This window comes from Lepisma saccharinum, chromosome 2, assembly GCF_977018435.1.
Source record: "Lepisma saccharinum chromosome 2, izLepSacc3.1, whole genome shotgun sequence".
NCBI lineage: Eukaryota > Metazoa > Arthropoda > Insecta > Zygentoma > Lepismatidae > Lepisma > Lepisma saccharinum.
Window position 1 is genome coordinate 162,947,052 of NC_139230.1, and position 21,334 is coordinate 162,968,385.

The 21,334-nt window shown below is 36.1% G+C and overlaps 1 protein-coding gene across 2 annotated transcripts in view; it reads left to right on the forward strand.

Moving 5' to 3' along the window:
* The first annotated feature begins 544 nt into the window (after nt 1–544).
* Nucleotides 545–21,334, forward strand: part of LOC145984555 (spermatogenesis-associated protein 1-like) — a 148,025-nt gene continuing 127,235 nt past the window's right edge. For both annotated transcript variants that reach the window (XM_083118204.1, XM_083118205.1), the window contains exon 1: nt 545–798. In XM_083118204.1, coding sequence (XP_082974330.1) covers nt 691–798 — 108 coding nt within the window. In that variant the 5' untranslated portion in view covers nt 545–690. The remainder of the gene's footprint in view (nt 799–21,334) is intronic.

A 21,334-nucleotide genomic window follows, 5' to 3' on the forward strand; every position in this document is an offset into this window, starting at 1 on the left:
TAAAGCTATGAAACGTGTCAGCGTCGAAGGAAATCGTGTTGCATTGAGGTTATTGCAACATTTGGTTAGCGTTTCCTGCATAAAAATGAGATCTGTCAGACAAACAGCGTCGCATTTTCATGAAACATTATTTAGGTCGCGTACACTTTGTGAACGAGGTCATCGTTTTCCAAGCCGCACAAGTCTTTCAACCGGACGGCATCAAACGCTGATGATAGAGGACGCTAGCTGCAATAATCACACTGAAGTAAGTGCCACCCGTTTGCACAGGCACCTCTCCATACCCTTCCATGATCTTTGCCACGCGGCTATTACGTAATACACAGAAAATTGACAAGGATTGATTTTTTCGTTTGTTTTCCACATCAGGAACTCCCTTCCCCCCTCTTTTTTAGCCCCCCTGTGCCCCCTTGAGCTGCTCTCGCGCATGCACGGCAACCGCTTGAGTAGCACACGTCATCGATTGACGCTGAATTTTCTCGATCGATTCCACAACAAGTGGTTTAGGTTCGCAGCGTCCCTTCAGTTGCTCGCTTACCGCTCCGTGTAGCGGCCGCTATCTTAGCAATTACCGGTCGGCCGGGTGGTTGCCTAGCAACGGGAAACTCAAGCACGTTGCAAGTTGCACGTTGACGAAACTTCTGCGGGAAAACTTTGCGTTCGGAAAGGTCTACATTTTTCGGGCTTCCAATGACAAGAACCATGTCATCCCTTAGGAAAAAAGACGAGTCCCCGGCCGGGGAATCCCTTTCTTCTGGTTTCAGTCCGATCCGGGCGAAAAGGTCACCGTCAGAAATGGTAAGTTTGTCATCTATATAATAGGCTTCTGTTGGTTCCACTAGAATCCTGACAGGTCTTCAAAAATCAATTGCGTTGCTAATCTCCTTCGCCACCGAAGATATCTGATTCATTTACGTTTTACTGACGTAAATTCAACTTAACTTTTAAAGCCTTAATTATCTATAATTTTATGTTTTGTATGAGGTACTACTACAGCTTCTAGCAATTTACATACGTATACGGACCTACAAAAGAAACACATTTGTATACCCATTATAAATTCGTGGAATATTTACTTTAATAGCACTTACTCACTTCTTGCATTCTTGATTTCTGAAAACTATATTCATATAAATATTTGTTCCAAACACTATCAAATAAAAGTACAAAGAAATGTCACTTTGTTTTCACTAAGTCAAATATTTGTCTATTTATGTTTGTACAAACACTTACTTTTGGATGTTTATAGATCGAAAGTTCTTCATACAAATAATGTGCACATGTAACTGTAAGCATAGTACTTTTTACGAACTTAGATCAAAGAGTAGACTATGCACTCAATGTACATTATAATAACTACCGTTTTATTGACGCGTACATATATTCGTATTGATATGTGTTTTTCTTCCTTTTGTGTGTGTGTGTAAGGAGAGAATCGTTCACTTTTTATTATTGAAGGAACTTTAATGACTTACGGTTTGTTTACAAAATATATCGTATATCTTTCCCAGTGCTTTTATTGAAGATTAATAGGATACTGTGGTAAGTTGGACAAGTTTCAAAAGATGTAATGTGTTATTAAAGCAAATTAAGAAACGTCAGATTCATTTGTGTAGCGTGTTATACGTATCCTTACACTTTAACATACACTATAAAAATTATGCGATTAGGTTACTATTAAACGTAGCAACTCTGTAGTTATCACAGTTGGTGTAACATTGAGTGTTAAGGGCCTTTAAGTTAATGTGTATTTTTTATAGTTAAGGGTGTAATGAGACTACAAAGGTGGTGTTAAACCAATTTCGAATTAACACCAAAAGACATATGTTACATCATGCTTGGTGTTGCGTTCCGTCATACTTTCTACAGTGTGCTTGAAATAAAAGTAAAATATGGCACAACTCACAATTAAGTATATAGTGCACTCCTAAACAGATAGAATCTCCTTTTGAAAGTAGTTTGTGCTATATTCCACATTAGGAAGGTGTGTGCATAATTTTATTAAAACCCCGACAGCATAGCCAAATAAATTGAAGCCTGTTTACGACTGTGGCCTACCTTACGTCGATGAATTTCTTCCTTTGGGGTTTTGTGGTAAATTCAGTATTTATTTCACCACTACATGTTTACTTTATTCAAAATTATTTGGATTGTCAAGTGTAAATATTTTCATGGAATTGACCAATCATAATGAAGTAAAGTGAATGTAAAGTTGTCCTTTGTAATTAAAAGCATATTCAAATTCCGCTTCTCAGTAATACGAAAGCTTCCACAAACTAGCTTCATCTCATCGCCGAATTTATGAGTTGTTATTCTAATTCTGTTTACTGGTATGCTAATCTGATTTTATTAAATCGCTTCCCTTACCAGTATTCTCAGTGTCTTCTTCAGGTCCTAGAACCATTACCAACGCCGTCTTAACTATTTCTGTTTTGATTACTTTATTACTATTATTATTATTATTATTATTATTGTACGTATTTTACGTGTTATTAATCACGATCAGGATCAATGAACAGATAATTTCGTTTATTTTACTTCGCTTTTCTGCCAGTTTTTGACTAATCGCTAAGATGAAGATTTGCGATGATATGATGAAGTTACACTCCAAAAGAACACCCATCCTCAGGCTGGGATTGAAACCCGGGACCCATGGTGTCGTAGCGTGCTGTGCTAAAACACAATGTTTCATTCACACCTTGATCGGGTTCAAACTCCTTGCTCCTGGCTTCGCAGTGTGTGACATTAACAACTGCACCACGAAGACCAGCTTCCCCGTAGTTGAAAATCAAATGAAGCACATTGCATTACCATTCGCGTATCAAATTGCAAAGTTAGCTCCACATGCCGCCCGGAAGACCCGATTTCGAAACGTTGGGTGGGTAGTCTGAGAAAGAAATTGGTTCATCCAAGTTCCACTTTAGGCAGGCGTGACCGACCCTCACGCAGTCTCTCGCTCTTTATGTTGATCACACTACCTCTACTTTGTTCGAGATCTAGAATCTGTGAAACCATACCTATTCACCACTCATATGCACTCAAGGCACGATGCAATGAAACACATTATAACACTTCTATCCTGAAAATGAGAGTGACGTTAGCTCTCGAAAGCTTGGAATCTTTTCCACAACTCACCTGGTTGATAGCCCGAGAGAATCTTCTCATCATAGAAAAAGTTGTCTGTGGTTTAGCAAAAGATTAGGCAAGGACACTATTCTTTACCCTCATAATTTTTCAATCATTCTATTCAACCATGGCGTATTAGAGCAAATTTGTCTGAGAAATCTGAGATTTCGTGAAGATTCTGATATTTTAATTCCTACAACTATAAGTAAGTGACCTTTCCATTCAATGCAGTAAAAGCAATTGATTAATCAATTGTTGTATTTTTAACGCATAGCATACCTATATGCTTATGCCCTTACCTTTTTCTATGTAGGCTTATTTGATAATTATAATCTTGGAGACAAGAAACTAGCATTTCGTTTGCAAAGCAGGATTCAGTAAATCAGCAACGTTCACTTCCGTTAACAGAAACCCTTTCTGTTGTTTTTGTGCTTTCATAATTCTCTGAAACTCTATTTGCTATTCAGAGTTGAGTAGTTGAGTTGGTGTTTTAAGTCCACTTTGTGCACAGTAAGGCTAATCGGGACTGGATATACAGTTTAAAGTGGGATCCATTAGCTATCTAGAATAACATTGTCCTCAGTGTTAACATTTAATTGAAATCCAATAGAAAAAGCGTACCTAAATCACAACGCATGCAATTTAATACTGTTGTATGCCTTTAAAATAAAATTCATGTCGTGTGACTGTATACATTTTTAGTAGCTACAAGACATATCCTCGAAAATTTATTACCTTTTTATGCAACACAGCCTATTGATGATCAGTTCTTTTGATTTCTTTCTCAGCCTTGACGTTCGTAATTTCTTTACACTCTTTGATATAATGACAGTTTACTTCAAATAAGACGAAAAAGCCAATGTAGGTGATATATTTGCAATGTTGTTTACTTATTGTGGTAACCAAATTCATATTTATTGTCTCTCACAAATACGTGACCATAACATTTATAAGTATACTGTGAATATATTTCGTTCCACTTCCAGAGAGAGCAGTATAATATAAAATTGGTCAGTTCGTTCACAAAATATTACCAAATGTAATGAATTGAATAGCTACTCAACATCATTTTCTGCAATGGCTTCTAGAGAATGTTGTAAACAATTATGTTCTTACTTTGCATAATGGATGATAAAAACATCGTGCTAAGACCGTGGGTATTCTGTAGGGCAATTTCATTAAAATCCTATAGTTCCCTACAGTATTCTTTTACGTCAATTCTCTATCTATTGGGTTAATCTGAACATAAGTCGCAGTTCCGTGAGTATCTGAAATTAAATTTTAATTCATTGATTGACTGATTTTGTTTATTTTCGCGAAAATTAAAATGTGTGATGATATGATGAAATTGATGAATTGACACTCACAATGAACATCCATGTCCGGGCTTGGATTCGAACCCGGGATCCCTAGCGTTGTAAAGCTATATGCTAACCACTCCTCCACGGAGAAATTTGATTTTAAGTTCCATCCGTTGTTCAAGAGCTACTACGGCCAGCAGATAACATACGCGGGCGAGACTTCTGCACAAAATTTCTTCAAATAATGAGGCAAGATTAGTTAATTTTGAATACTCTGGTACCGTCTAGTAAAGCGAACTTTCATCTGAACGGGCTTTGGAGAGAGTAGAAAAACCTCAACATAGCTAAAAGGCTGTGTAGTGTGATGTCAAGGTTTCCATTGGCATTTTAGTGATGTATTTTTTAAGACAATGAACGCCGAGCGGTATGGGGACATGACTGATAACTTTCTTGTGGCAGACCTGCAAGAAAAAGGTCTCATTTACGCACAACATGGTTCCAGCAAGATTGGATTACATCCCACGCCACGATCGCCAAACTGAGGCAGCCTTTCTCTAACCAGGTCTCCAGACTTGACAGCTCCATGTCTTTTCTTTGGGGATTGCATAAAGGCAAAGTTTTATTCCGACGGCTGCAGTGTTTCGGGGAATCTGAGAAGAGATTGAGGCTATTGAAAAGGACATGACATGACGTCATGAGGAGCTTCCTGGAGAACCTGTAGAAATGTATCGATAACCAAGGAGCTCATTTTCTCAAGGCAAACAAGGATCGGTGCAATCGCAATTTGTGTAAATCAGACAGCCATGAATAAATTTCATGTAGCTAATATGTGTCAATTATTAATATCGCATTTTTCATTTGTACTATTTCCCGAGTGTGTGTAATGTGTGTGTGTATGTATGTCTGTAATACTTTGATCTCTCACGCTGCGATTCTTCATAATGATAACTCTTTTCATTTCAAGTTGAAATCTTTTACGTTTGCCAAAGAAAACTTGCGTGCCTTTTGCAATTAGCACGTATCACAATCTCAAAATGCAAATTCTCCCTTGGTCGTTTACGTGTGTACGACACCGCAAAGCGATCTCTTTAGAAATGAAAGTCTGTAATCAAATCCTTGTTCTGGGACAGACGTGCGTGATGCAACCTCTGGCACATTAACCTATTTTCTCTCTTTTTTGTTGCTTTCGTTGTAAACGAGTTACGTCAATCGTATAAAATAGGTCATTATTGACAACAGAGAGCTTGTTCTGTTATTCTTTTCTGATCCGGAAGTTCAGCTTCAAAGCAGATGGAATCGTCGAAGGAGAACAAAATTTTCAAATAAGGTTTCCTTTAGAAAATGATAATTTATGTCATCAACGGAACAATCAAATACGCAGTATCATATTTAAGTAGGGTTGTCGGGCTTAAGTCCTCCCCCCTCTCTAATATTCCTAAAAATTATAAGGCACCAACGATACTTACAAATTAATATGTACATGTATGTTCTAAAAATAACGGAATTCATTACAATTTTTTTTAATTTTTTTTTTTTTTTTGGAAAGATTATTTCTATGAATATTCTTTGTGGAACAACAAAACGCTTTCTTGTTAAATAAGCTACTCAAGAAGAAAACATTCTGTTTTAACACTGTTTCCCGTAAACGTTGATTCTTTACATTTTTAACTAATTGTTTTTTACCTATGCGCATTGGTGCATTAGTTAACTTATAAATATTCGAAGTTGTCTCTGGAAAGGTGAAAGAGACACTTTTATGCGAGAGTTCTCTGATGCCTGTAGAAATTACTCTGCTCTCAACATGTTCCTGAAATTTGTTTTATATCTACTTTATGCATATAAAGGCTAATCAGTACTGGGCCTACAGTTTAAAGTGGAATCCGAACATCCATGAGCCTTCACTGGGTATCGAACCCGCAACCCCTTCATTGCAAGGCGATGACGTTACCACTACACCATTTGGAAGGTTCATTCTCAGAATACAGTAGCGGCCAAGTTCAAACAATTTGTCGTAAATTAAAGATAACCTGCTTTTGTGTGTATGGTACAAGGAAAAGGAGCGGGCTTACGTGGAAGACTTTTCTCTGCAGATATACCACTCCAATAATTGAACGGTAAAGATAAAGAAAAAATAAACAAGTTAAACATAATTGAAATTGTGCAAATTGTAATATAGAGGCAACTATTGAACGAAAGGGTATAATATGCACGAATTCCTCATTTGTGCATTTAAATATGTACTATGAAACTTTCTAAAGTGATACAAATACACTAAACTGAATCTAAATACCGAATGCCTGAAATTTAAGAAGTTGGACCTTTTGGAAAACTTCCCGTTTTTATTACCAACAGACTGTAACTCATTTACTAAAAATCAATTAATAATTCTTAATTAGTAATTTTGAATGTCATTCTTTCTTAAGGTACAACTACGATGCAATCTTGATGTGAAAACCACGAAGGGATCATATGCGAAAGACATGTGTAAATTAAATAAATGCCACCCATTTTACTGGAAATTGTAATAATAATGTATACATTTGGTCCCTTTACAACTTTTTTTTCTCGAGAAGGGAAACTTGCATATGAAACTATTTCTTAAGATTTGAAATACACTATCTGACTGTGATTTAGCAGTCAGCACATAACAACAGCAAGGATTTCGGATGAATCACTATTGAAACATATATATTTGTGATTGTTATGCTAGTTTTGAGTTGTTGTATACTTGAGTCTACTTTATGCACAGATAGGCTAATGAGTACTTGACTTACAAAGATAAAGTGAAGTCTGCATCACTATGTGCTTCCATCGGGTATCAAATCCGAGACTCATTAATTACAATGCAACAACGTTACGACTACGCAAAAAGGAATCGCTGATTGTTCTGTGAATCTTTGTAATCAACGTTCGACTTAAAATTTAAATGTATATACAAAATGTTTTTCGCTATGGAATGTGAATATCCAAAGGCTGAATCATTTAGGACTGAAATGCAGACGTGAAGAACCTAAAGCCAGAGACAACGTCGCTTGACTTATCCACTTGTTAACCACCTTCTTACAGGTCCTTGCTTTTGCCACAAACGAGGCCCTATTTGATATCATTCTTGTTTCAAGATACGTGCCCAGTTAAACTATTGATGCATTGTTCGGCTAAAATTTACCTTCTGCAATCTGGATAATTAATTTTCCTTCGAACTAATTGATTTGTGACTATTGCGCGTTTGTTCATCGTGAAGTTTACTTATATGTATTGGAATTTCATTTCAAAACGGATGCAGATAGTTTAATTCTGCACATTAAAACGTGAATCATCCTACGAGAGTCGCACACATTTCACATGTGCCCTGCTTTTTTCTAGTCATTTGTAATTAAGAACCTGGCACGTAAAAGTATTGACACCAAAGGTAGTGCACACAGGTGCTTCAATTCGGTAATGACAATGTACCGAACCCACTTTTGAACAACCAATTACAGTTGCAGGTCAACAAAGTGTTACGTATTTTCACTCCGCATTATGTTGACAAAATTACCCGCACGGTCTAAGTACCTATTCAAATATTATAATAGTGATAATCGCTCAGAATGCTTTTGTGGCTAAAAATGGCAGATTTACACCTAATATTTCGTTACCTTCTTTCTGAATAATTTAAGAACATCTCACAAAATATTTGTCCCAAACTTTCCATTTTTGATTTTATATCATAAATGTAACAAAAAAAAATCATAATATATATTTTCTTCCTCAATAATTAATTACTTATCGCAGACCTGCGTGGTTCCTTGAATTCACCTCATACTCATAAAACATGATTGTAATATAGAAGTCGCCTTCCTTGATTTCACAGTTAGTGAATCGCGCCAAGAAGTCACGTACGTGATCTTATGGTCCTTAATTTTTCATTGGTTCCCTGTAAAAGGTCTGAATCACGATCAACTTACAAAGGTATGTATAATAGTGACATAAAATAGTTTTCAAGAAAAGAGTAAATATCATGTCAAGAATTATATTTCTTAATTTAAAAGTAAGAATTAGTAGAAAATAGTTTTGAAATATTTGCGTGCAAAATATTGACATAGTGAGAAACACTGGTTGAAGATAAATAGGAAATAACAAATTATACGAATTAATTGCTTTATATTAAAAGTAAAAAGTTAAAGATCCCCGTGCATATAGCGCCATGCCATAAAGTCACATTTTAGGAGATGTTGGGGTAGGGTCCCACACATTCTCGATCACGGCCATATCGCAGGTGATATGATCAGCACCACACTCCGGCCACCTTTACTCTCCAGGGTTGCCCCCAGGTACCCAGTGATTTGTGGCTGGGTGAGTCACAGAGCCGTTTTATGCGGGGACATGGCCGGAAAAATTCCGTCCTTAGATCACTCACCCCGGGAATCGAAGCCGGGTCTACCGCGTGGCAGTCAGACGTGCTACCGGCTAGACCACCGATTATTATAAAGCTAGGAAGATCTTTTATACATGTAAATAATTTATTACTGTGACTATTCGTTTCTCTAGTTATTAATTTATATTTTGGATTGATTGATTTCATTTATTTTACTTCGCTTTTATGTCACTTTGAGCAGATCGCGAAGATGAGGATGAATGATGATATGATTTAATTTATGAAGCGACACTCACACAGAACACCCATGCGCAGGCCGGGATTCGAACCCTGGATCACTGGCGTCGCGACGCGCTTTGGTAATAATTACACCACGAAGGTCGGCTTATTTCTGTTATATTTCCATTTTATTGAATTATAAGATTTTATGCATGAATAGAGATATGAATGCTGTATTAGAAAGATAAATAGAAAGTACTCTAAGTTCACATCTAATTAAATGTCTTATTTTTGGTGTATGCTGTAAGCTATTATTATTAATTTGTACCTCTGTCTAGCGCTACAGTCTGTGTACATTCATCCTTACAGTAACATTTTTTCATTCAATACGTGTCTACCCAATATTAAAGAAAATTTAGTGCATATTTCTAATTGCATATTTATCTCGTGATTAAAGCATGTAGCTACAAATGAATATGAGGAAGTTTCATTTACATGAAACGCACTTGCATTTTTAGTATAATAATGATACTAAATTTTCTTTTCAATTAACTGTAATGTTGGAATACGCGAAGTGTTATTGTAAAATAAAGTTATTGAAAGAGGAACATAAATTGAGAGTATTGGAAAATAAGATCCTTAGGAAAATATATGGGCGTAGAAGGGATGAAGAGACAGGTGAGTGGAGAAGGTTACATAATTTAAAAGTACATAATTTGTATTCATGTCCAGATATTATTAGAATGATTAAATCAAGAAGACTTAGGTGGGCAGGCCATGTGGCACGAATGGGAGAGGAAAGAAGAGTTTACAGAATTCGTAGACCAAGACGAAGAATAGCGATAATGTTGAGATGGACCTAAATAAAATTGGTAGGGATGGAAAAGAGTATATAGATGTTGCTCAGGATAGGGACAGATGGAAGACCTGTGTTGCTGCAGTCATGAACCTTCGGGTTTAAGAAGGCTAGAGAGTTAGTTAGTTAGTTAATGTAATGTACTGAGAACAAAATTTACTCTGGATTTTGACATGTCTTTCAAAAGTAACAAAATTCATTTTATTAACGTATTCTAGAAAGTGTATTGATATAAAAACTAGTCTTAAAAATATAACTATACTATTTTGGGAAACTAAGCTCTACATAAATATTTAGAAATTTGTACAGCGAAATGCATCACATTACTTTTGTTTATGGTTATGTAGAATGACAATATATCATGGAAAATAAACCCAGGTAGTTCTTCAAGTGTAAAATAACAGTCGATAATGGTGTGTACACGGTGAATGATTACATCCTACATTACATCCATGTTTTATTTGTGAGCTTAAGGGTATCCTTGAAAGTTTTGCGTAACCCCAGAGCTACGTGGACCACAGTTCGAGAACCACTGTTACAAATCGAAAAATACATAGCGGTCATTAAAATAATATTAAGTTGAAACACTAAGAAATATGTTTCGGTGAAAAATTCTCTCTTCTGAGTGTGTGAAAGGAACAGCTGTGCAAGGGAAACAACAAATGGTGAACTCGCACCGCCAGGAAACGATAAGCCCACGCACAAAGGCAGTGCCAATAATCTTCAACATAATATCCAGTTCGGAGTGCACTCGTTTTATTGGGGTGATCATCGATCGAACCGCCTGACCTTCCACTAAGATTCCATTTCTGCCTTCTGTCGGACAGGGAGCATGTCACGGAAATGTCGTTAATGTCAAACATTGATCGTTGTCCTGTGTATGTGGATAGGGGGAAGTACATGTTAGGGTCATCAGCATAGGTTTACAGAAATGATTTTAATAATCCTTTGTTGAATTGAAACTACTGTTCTTTTGAATACACAGGGTTTATAAGTTCCTTAACATAAAGGACATGAGAACCGTATGGAACAACTCACTTTTAGTATTACTATTAGTGTTCTAAGGTTGTCTACAATGGATGATGATGGCAGCATACTAGCAGGACCAGAAAAAATTGTAGCTTGATTTCGTCAGCATTCACTTCTACCTTACTTTATAATTACACATTCAGCATATTATATCAACATTGTATTTTAGGGCTAGCTATGTCTCAATCTAAGTGTTTTGCTCTGGTCTGCTAAAATTGTCTTCAATTGCTTCAAGTAAAAGTGGCGGAGTGGTTAGCACAGCGCGCTACGATGTCAGGGGTTTCGGGCTCGAATCCCGGCCTTAGCATGTGTGTTCTTTTTGAGTGTCCCTTCATTAATTTCACCACATCATAACTCATCCTCATCTTTGCGATTACCCAAAAGTGGAAGAAAAGCAAAGTAAAATAAACCAAATCAATCTGTCATGTTACAATTAAAAAAGTAAGTTCAGTATTTTTCATTTGTCCTAGTTATGTTCAACATAAGCGCTTATAACAATTCGCCACATAGGTTTCTGGCCATGCATATGATGTCAAAAAAGGCCTCCCTATAGACTTAAAAGAACCATAACAATGTACGTGCTCAAAATTAACTCTAATAAGGAGACAGCAGATTTGTCAAACCACTATATATTAACAAGAGAGATTAATGTTGTTTTCTCTCTCGAATAATACTATGAAGCCTACATTTAAATAAGGATATATGAATGGCTAACACGAAGACACAGGCATTTACAGACAAATGTTATTCGCTCATTGTGCAGGTGAATTTTTCTTTTAGGTGTCAATTGCCTTGCAATCAAGGGGTTCAGGGTTCGATACCCAGTGGAGGCACATAGTGGTTCGGATCCCACTTTAAACTGTAGGTCCAGTTCCGATTAGCCTTTCTGTGCATAAAGTGGACTTACAACACCAAATCAATCAATCAATTTTAGGCGTCAGGTTCAACTAACTCCTAGAGTACACTACCAGAGAGTTGCTTAGGAATTATTTCAGAGTATGACTGGTCTGAACGCAGTGTTGAAAGCATCAGGTCTATCTATGACCAGCATCGAGATTGTATGGAGCCGTTCCTCCGAAACGGTGTTTGCTATAATTGCACGGTAATAAACATAGGGAAATATTTTCCATGCAAAAATCAACTAGGCCACGGGCAATTCTTGATAGAGCAGCATATTGATTAGTTAATGGGAATCGATGGCCAAGATCATCAAAGATACATTACAACTATTCTATACGTTATAAATTGAAATTTTGCTATCGAAGCTTTTATATGATAAAAATAGTACTACATGATACAAACAGGTAATACTTTTACTTCCTAAAATAAAAATACCTCTACAATCGTTATATTTGTATACTTGTTGAAATGGCGGGAGAAAAGGGGAGAAACTGTATGAAGGACGACAAAAGTTTCTGTAAAGTTTTCAAGTTCCTTGCACGCAAGGAAGTGTTTAAATGGAGCTATTTAGAAAATGTTGTCGGGAAAGTGAAACGCAACTTTCCCATTAACAGACATTCTTATTATAATTTGGACAGAAGAAGGATTGCAATTAGTGAAATATTTGCACATTTTTTTTAAAATTTGAAAACAATCTTAATTAAGTTTAAAGGCGCCAGTGTAATTAACGCGTATTACATTCCCCGGCCTCCCGCATACAAATATGCATCACGTCCACAAGTAAGTGTTAGTTTTTACCGTTATATCGTAATTTCGTTATGCATAAACAAAATTCCACACGGAGACAAATCAAAATGTTGCAATATGCAGAAGGCGGAAAGTACCGAGTCAGTCTTCTAAATACATGTACTAAACAGCATGGGTAGAACTTACTAATCTGAATTATAATTTTAATTTAGTTCAACCTTCGAAATGATAAATGTATGCAAAGAGGCAGATACCATATTCTGTGTACTCACAGCAGAATAAAAACCAGTCGAAGATAATCACTGATACTTCTGAAGGCTCTATTTTTACTAAATTGATTTGACATGCAAAAGCAAAAATGAATAAACCGGTCGAAACGTGAATTTCGTGACAGGTCATTATTAACAATCTTTCTAGCTCATTCAGACAGTGGGAACTTTTATGTGCGACTACTTTGCACAAAATAACGACAAAGGTAAGCAATCCTGTATAATAGTTATCCTTTCAGTTATTTAGCGTCGTTACTAAACGGCATGGCAGCCACGAAAATACAGTCTGTATGGTCTCATCTTCAAGTGGGCAGCTTACATGTAAATGTTTGTGAATGTCCGTAAGGCTTCCTGTTTCGATGAGGCCATGTGGCTTATTCACGCGTCTTTCTGACGGTCGCGGAAGGGGAGTTAGAAATGAGGACAGTGGACAGTTGGTATTGCGTCTGACTGTCACTTTGGAGACCTGCGATTGATTCCCGGAGTTGGTTATTTCTGGCAGATTCCTTCAATACCCCCGCATAATCCCGTTCATGCACTATACGTTCCTGGAGTGTGCCTCACTCTGGCAGAGATCGACAATGTAACGAGCTTTACCTTCACACCTCTGTATATGCAAGGCTTCTTTTCTTTACAGGATACAATTCAATTTATATATATTTTTAATTTTTACATTTATTTCATGAAAATGGAAAGAATCGAAATTTTTAAGGCATGAAAGCAAGTCAAAAATATTATGATACCTACAAATCCATAATTGCAACTAATGTGAATGTCTAAGCTTCGTTCAAAAATGTGTTTTGTTGAGTTTGAATAAATTCCTTAAATATCTAACTTTGAAACCAAATATTTGAGTGATACAGCAAAATATACATAGGTAAGTCAGTAAGTAGGTCACAAACGTTTATTTAAAAAATACAAAGTACAACTTGATACTAAGATACTGACTTGAAAACCGTTTCTATTTTTCAACATCATCCACGCTAACACTGATACACCTGATCACATCGCTTTATCAGTCCCCCAAAACCTGTTGCATAGAAGTCTATAGGCTGCTTTCCCAGCCACACTCGCTCCTCACGTTCAACATCTTCATCATCCGCGAAACGTTTGCCGCCACCGTGCGCACATTTATAGGAAATTCAAACGTTCATACATTTTCCCGTACGCTAAACCATGAGAACACCCTATTTCAGTTGCTATACTGAATGTGGTTACTCGCCTGTCAGCTGAAATCATCTCCTCCACCCGTACGCGTACCACCATCCCCACGTACAGTTCTCGAGTACGGTCGCCATATTGAATATCATCAAGCTGGATTGAGCTGCCACTTAATGACACCTCTAGAAACTACTCACTACTATTCTCAGCTATCCCACATCACTTTGTGACCTATTTACTGACTTCCCCTCGTACATATGTACAGACTTTTGTGCTTAATTTATACGACGTAATATGATGTTACTTATTTTCAAGGAAAGCAAATTTAAATGAATTGCAGCCGCTGCAAATTTTCTGCAAAGTAGAAAGGTTAATTTAGTATCCTGTCAATTATACAACCCAAATAACAGTGAAGGAAATTGGGTTGCAGACATGTTAGGCTGGTTGTCATTTTAATGATTTTGCACCAACATTTGGACTAAAAATTGGAGGCAGACGGCTTGCTGCACACTCGTTGGCCGAGAACGTTGAGTACTGAACTACCGATCTCTTCACCAACTGTCCTGAGTTCGGTTCCCGCGTGGCCATGGATGTTATTTTTTTAGTGTTCATCCTCATAAGCACGATCAGTTCTGATGCTGACCATGTTTTAACTATTAAATTTTGGTTGTAAATATTCTTGTTCGTATCTCTTACATTATTTGCACGTACTTAGTGCAAAGGTACTTAAAGCTACAATCATAATATTCTGAAACGAAAATGTGCGCATACAGTTAATCTTAATCTTAATCCAGATTTGAATTATAAATTCTACCTACATTACAAATTCATTTTTTTAAAAAAAGAGAATAGTTATTCATCGAGAAGTATCAACTGTGTGTATTAGAAAACAACAGGAAACTACTAGATATAATTTATTTATCACATTTAAGGCTGGGGTGAAGGTAAGTTTAGATGAAATCTCGTGCTGTTCTGAACTTTGGACTGATGCGAGTTTACGATCGCATTAGTCATTGATAGATTCGTCGAAGCTGTTTCAGGTCACCACATGGAGAATCAACTTGAGGATACACGAAACCCACGGAACGCAGTTCAAAATGCAATTACAAATCAAAAATATAAAGAAATCACAAACATAGGACATTTGGAAGCCATAATTGCTGAACTAAAGTCCGAATGTAAATTTAATTTTAAATAAATATTATTATTGTTATTGTCACGTTATATAAAACATTTTTTCTGCTTGAAAGAATTAATTCCGATTTACTTCTTCTTTATTTCCTATCATGACAATGCCTTGAAAAGAGCTAATTTTAATTTTGTATTCCCAAGTACTTCCAACTCATTGATAATTTCTAAAAATGTTAATATGTATAAGATAAAAAATAGTAATATTTTTGTATTGTTGACAAGATATATTTCTTACTTCTAATATGCCAGATCAAGTATCCAACATCAAAGTCTCTGCATATTCTGTTCTAAATTTCATGGTAACAGTTCTAATGAACTGTTGAGGCCTCAAGACAAGATCCGTTCTTAATCAATACACATTACATTCATAGATTTTAAAATATTATCTGCTAGAATGCAAATTTGTTTTTAAAACAATACACCAGAATCTATGGCTTTGAATGTTGTGTATGGCATGGATATGTGTTTGTACAAGGTCGAAGTTGAGTGGATGGATGTTAGGTTGGAACGGATTTCCCAATCAACTTGGACCATTGTTCACAAGAATATTAAGGTCCGGGGAAGTTGAATTCCACTTCAGTATCACTTTCATCAAAATATGACATGGGATCTTTCAGATCCAAGTTACACATATAATTTACAACTAAATTTGATTATTGTACACTTCTCAGCACTACAAACTAATAAGTTGAACTATATGCGTGCATTTACAACGTCTTAACTCTTCATATTTACGCATAGCTAACACAATATAACAGCAGGAAAACTAACAATATCAACTGCGTATATTATGTAAACCGTGAATCACATATCCATATTTTTCAGATGTAATGCGAGTAATATTTTTGCATCAGCAAGGTAAAATGTACATAATTTACCTTTTGTCGAATATTTACTAACCATATGCATCTCTTGAAACAAAAAAAGGATTTCTCCTAAGATATTTTTGAATTGAATTGTTGTTATATGTCCACTTTATGCACAGAAAGGATAATAATCGGGATTAGACCTAAAGTTTAAAGTCGGATCCGCACCACTGTGCCATATGCCTCCATCGGGTATCGAACCCGGGGCCCCTTGACTACACGGCGACTACGTAACAACTACGCCATCTGGGAGGCCTTCCTAAGATTGCATTTTTCAGAAATGGTGTACACAATAGGTCTTTGAACTCGCACTTCCATATTTCAGTTCTCCAGTCATTGCAAAATTCAACACTTCCTTCAAGTCAAAAGAATCGAACGCAATCAGATACGTCAAATTGTCAGTCAAGGAAGTGAAACCACATCTCAAGGACGGACTTGTGTTCGAAACTTCCTACGAAGGATCTAAGAGCTCCAAGGGCAATGATTAGGTCAATTATTGAGCATTAAAGCACGAAACTCTTGCGTGAACGTCAGCATTTCCATCTCCAATTAACTCAAATTGCACGGATTAAAGGCATCATCAAGACGGCTGGCAATCAAAATTAATTGCCCCGAACTTCATTAAGGGTCGCAGTCTTGGGAATAGATTCGATCATTACAAAACAAAAATAACTGTATGTGCCAAGGAGCACTGATATTTCAGCTGCGCCTGTGCTTGCAATTTTTCTATTCTACTGTTAACCAGATTTTAAGTTCCCTCTAATACAATTATGTTATGTGATTATGTACATTTTTCCATGAAAATTTCCTCTCACAGATATTGCTTAGAGTTAACACACCTGTAATAGAAAGCGTATCTTGTTGTAAGTAAGTAGTAATTACGATTTCTGTGATGGAAAGTACATTGACCCTTAAGTAGGCGTGTAGGGGTAAATTTGACCCCCAGGTAAGAATTTTATAATGCCCAGCCACAGCCCACACCGCTAGCTTCTCTTCCTAAATGAGTCTGATTCAACCGTCAAAGTCACTTCCTTCAGTGTGTGAGTAACTGCAGCAAATCAAATCTGTTCCAAAGTTACTGGGGGTCAAATTTACCCCCACGCGCCTGTTAACGTGTGTGATTTTATGTTGTTTACTTTTTTACACTTCGGCTTGCTGTGCTTTGCGTGCGAAACATTTTAGCAGTCTTTACTTGCTGTGATCAGATTCGAAAGTGGACGTTTCTTTATTCTAAGAAATCATTCAAAATCATGCAGTATAAAAGACAGCAGAAACGTAAGCGCCGGATATTGGAGGAAGTTTATCTCAATTGCGACGCTAGAACATCTGAAGTCTTTTGAGATGAAGAATTGACTGAAGAATCAGATCATGATGAAGATGATCATGTAATTGAGTCAGAACATGACACTAATTCTTAGGAAAATGGAGATGAAGACAATGATATCCCAGAAGAAGATAAAAATTATCTTCTGGGAAAATATAAGATAATTATATGGAAAGAAGTTCCCCGCTCATGTTCGAATGTTCGCATAAGAAGTATGAACATTGTATTATGGCTTCCTTCATCAGGTGCAGCTGCAAAGAAATGCCAAATCTGCTATCGAGACGTTTATAGAAGATACCGCTGTGAAGATCATTGTGTGCATAGAAATAATATGGAGAATTTGCAAGAGAAAGATGCCAAATTGGCCGATTTAGCAGAAGTTAAAATAACAGAACAAGTTTATGTGACATAACATATGATTTAGGAAAATAATACAATGGCCACATTTGGGTAGTTTTGTAAAACAAAAGAGATTGTGAAAATGTATTGGAAGTGCCATTTTTTTGGAGGAAAAATGTTCCCAAAAATAAAAGATATGCATTTTTTTTAAAAAATGGACTTTGCCAAAATTACACAAATATTTGAAGTGTATACTCAACAAGAATAATCATTCTTGAATTTCTTATTCCATACTATCCTTATTGTCATCATTTGATTTAACTATTGCAAGGAAAGATTATATAATGGTGAAAATATAATGCTTGTACATATTATCTTTTAAAATTAATCGCTACACTTTTTATATTTAAAAACTACTTTAAGTTGTTGAAAATAGTCCATTTAATTACATAAAAGTTATCTTTGACGCATAGGAATCTTACTTTATTACAATTAATATTTTATATTTGGGAGTCAAATTTACCCCCACGCGGCTACTTAAGGTAACGGAAGAGACGCGCCTGGTTAAGGGTTAAATATAGATTATTTCATTTTCTTGCGCAAAGTGTATTTAATATTCAATTTTGTTATTTTATAGGTTGCATATTAGACTCCTAGTCTCAGCCAATTAAGGCATATGATACTCATTTCCTTTCATTCATTTTCATTACGGTATCTTTTTCCCGACCATGTTTTACGTTAGTTAACAATCAGGAAGTTAAACATAAGACTATTAGCACAGACCCTTATCTGTGCTATTACCATGCATCAATGTTGTTATATTAAGTTTATTGTGCATACTCGTATATTGGCCATTAAAAGAAATTATATAATTCATCATAGTATTCATTGGATAATAATATATAATAATTATTAATTCGATAGTTTGCTGGTGGCTCAACTAACTGTTACGTACCCAATAGGACCAAGTAATGTGAATAGTTTCCCAAAGACGAATAGAGATGGCAGCACCAGGCGTGCAAGGTTAAGAATTGGCATAATATATGTGAATAACTTTATAAATAAGAACAAAGCAAATTGGAAAGATGAAAAAGAATAGAATATATTATAAGAAGACAAAAAATAAATATGAAAGAAGTAAATTAATATATATATCTTATAAATCAAATCAGTGATCACATGTAAGTTAATATGAAAATTAAGGAAGTCAAAGCACTGATACAAGTTTGTGTCTTTGAACAGATCTCGAATCTGTTAGATTGATTTACCATTCCCGTAGCGGAAATTTTGTTTACATCAGTGGCGAGCGCGTTCCGATCGACGCCCCACAGCACTTTTTGGTTGCGCAGTTTAACTGTAGCACCTACTTGGATGCGCATGTCAATCGGCTGCACCAAGTATACACTCTGTTGTACCTAGTTAGTGGTGGCGCGTTCCGATCGCAGACCCAAGGGAGGATAGTAGTATTATTCCCAAAGCTTGGAGGAAAAAGTTGGAAAAGGATAAAGGCATTCGTTAAATAGTCAAAACCTAAATAAATTGAAATCCAGAGGGAAGTTTACAAAGAAGATAAGAAGGAAGTCCCGATCCAGAACGTCCATTGAGAAGGAAGTCCATATCCTCCATATTAAGAAGGAAGTCTAGATCCAGACCGTCCATTGAGAAGGAAGTTCCGATCCAGGCCGTCCATCAAGAAGGAAGTCCCGACCCAGAACGTCCATTAAGAGGGAAGTCCAGACCGCCCATTGAGAAGGAAGTCCCGATCCAGATCTGCCCACTACGAAGGAAGTACATATAGAAGAATATCCAAATAAAGAAAATAAATAATAAAAAGAATATTGAGATGAAAATTGACTGTAACGAGAAAATTATAGAAGAATGTAGCTTCTCATGTAAATATTCTTACTCCATGTATCATGTGTTTAAATAATATATTCGTTTAAAAGTCTCCATTGGAAGGCATCCTGTCTGGTTTCGTTGTCTACAAAGAACCCTACCCTGTAGATAAGCTAGCTGAGTTTTAAGTTTAAGGTTTATGTACCTTTGCACCAAATGAAGGTAGCATAAATAAATGGCGACCAACTTTAGGGGCTAGAGAATTAGGAACCAGACAGCGAAGAGAGAAAGAATAATTGAAAATGGAGGAAAAGGATAAAGATGGAAATGAGAATGGGGAAGCTACAATGAAGGAAGGCGGAGAAAAAAGGGAAACTTTCATTTGTTGCGGAGAGGAAGGAAACAAAGAAGAAATTATTTTTTGTACCACATGTAAGGAAATGAGACACTGGATGTGCGAAGGAATAAGAAAGGAAAAATATATATCAATAAGCGAAAGGCACGAAGGCTACATATGTAAGAACTGCAAGAAGGAAAAGTTGACAGAAGAAATAAACTTCATAGAATTGTTTCAAAAGATGTCAATGCAAATGGAAGAAAATAGCAGAAGATTAGAAGGGAAATTTGAAGAGAATAATAGAAAGTTAGAAGAAAATAATAGGAAGGCGGAAGAGAACAACAGAGAAGTAAAAGAAAAGTTAGAAGAAAATAACAAGGAAGTGAAAGAAAGGCTCGACGAAAATAGTAGAAAATTAGAAGCAGTAAGAAATGAAAGCAAGAAAATATACGAGAAAATAACCGAGACATGTGAAGAAAATAGAAGATCATTGGAAAAGAAGATAGAAGAAACAACACTGCTAATTGAAAACAAAAGCGTGGATATAAATAGAACGATCAAGGAAGAAGTTTCAAAACTTAGAGAGGAGAATATACATAGAACCAACAGTATGGAAAGAAAAATTGTTGAAAATAAATCGCAAATAGAAGCAGTATCTTCTAGAGTAGATGCAAATGAAGACAAGATAGAAGTAGTTGTTTCAAGACCAGAAGAAAATGAAAGCAAGACAGAAGTAGATGTTTCCAGAATATCAGAAAACGAAGACAAGATAGAAGTAGCTATTTCCAGAATAGAAGAAAATGAAAGCAAGACAGGAGTAGCGAAGGTCCTTATAGAAGATAGAAGTTGGAAGATGAAGGAGGAAAGCTCCAATGACGAGCATGACAGCAAGGTAGAAGAAGATGCTATAAAGTTAAGCGAAGTAAACAAAGAAGAGACAGATAAGAAAATAGAAGAAGAAGAAAGAGGAACAGAAAGGGATGAAAAATTTAATTGTCAATGTAATGATGAAGAGATCCATGTCGAAATGAAGATGAAAGAAGAAAGTTCCAGTGACGAGTCTCTGACGGAGGAAGAAAAGAAGCATAAGCCTAGCAGAAGATATAAACAAAGGAGGAAGAAAAGTAAAATGATATTTAGATATATTCACGTAAAGACATGGAAGAAGAAAAGGAGAAAGAAATTAAAAATAGAAAAGAACCTGAAGAAAGTTAAGAATATGCAAAGAAAGGTCGACATAGATCAAATGGATTTTGATGCTACTTCGCCAAAGAGAAGGAAGAAGAAGATCAGACGGAAAAGACAAGGAGAGCATGCATTTGATGAAGATGTAGAACGTAAGAAGAAATCTTGGCAGAAACCAGATTGGAAGAAGAGAGAATTGAAAGTAATTTCTTTACTGGAAGAGAGTTGGAAGAGGAGGAAGAAGGATCTTCAGAAGAATAGAAAGGAAAATAGAAGAAAGAGAAGAAAAAGGGT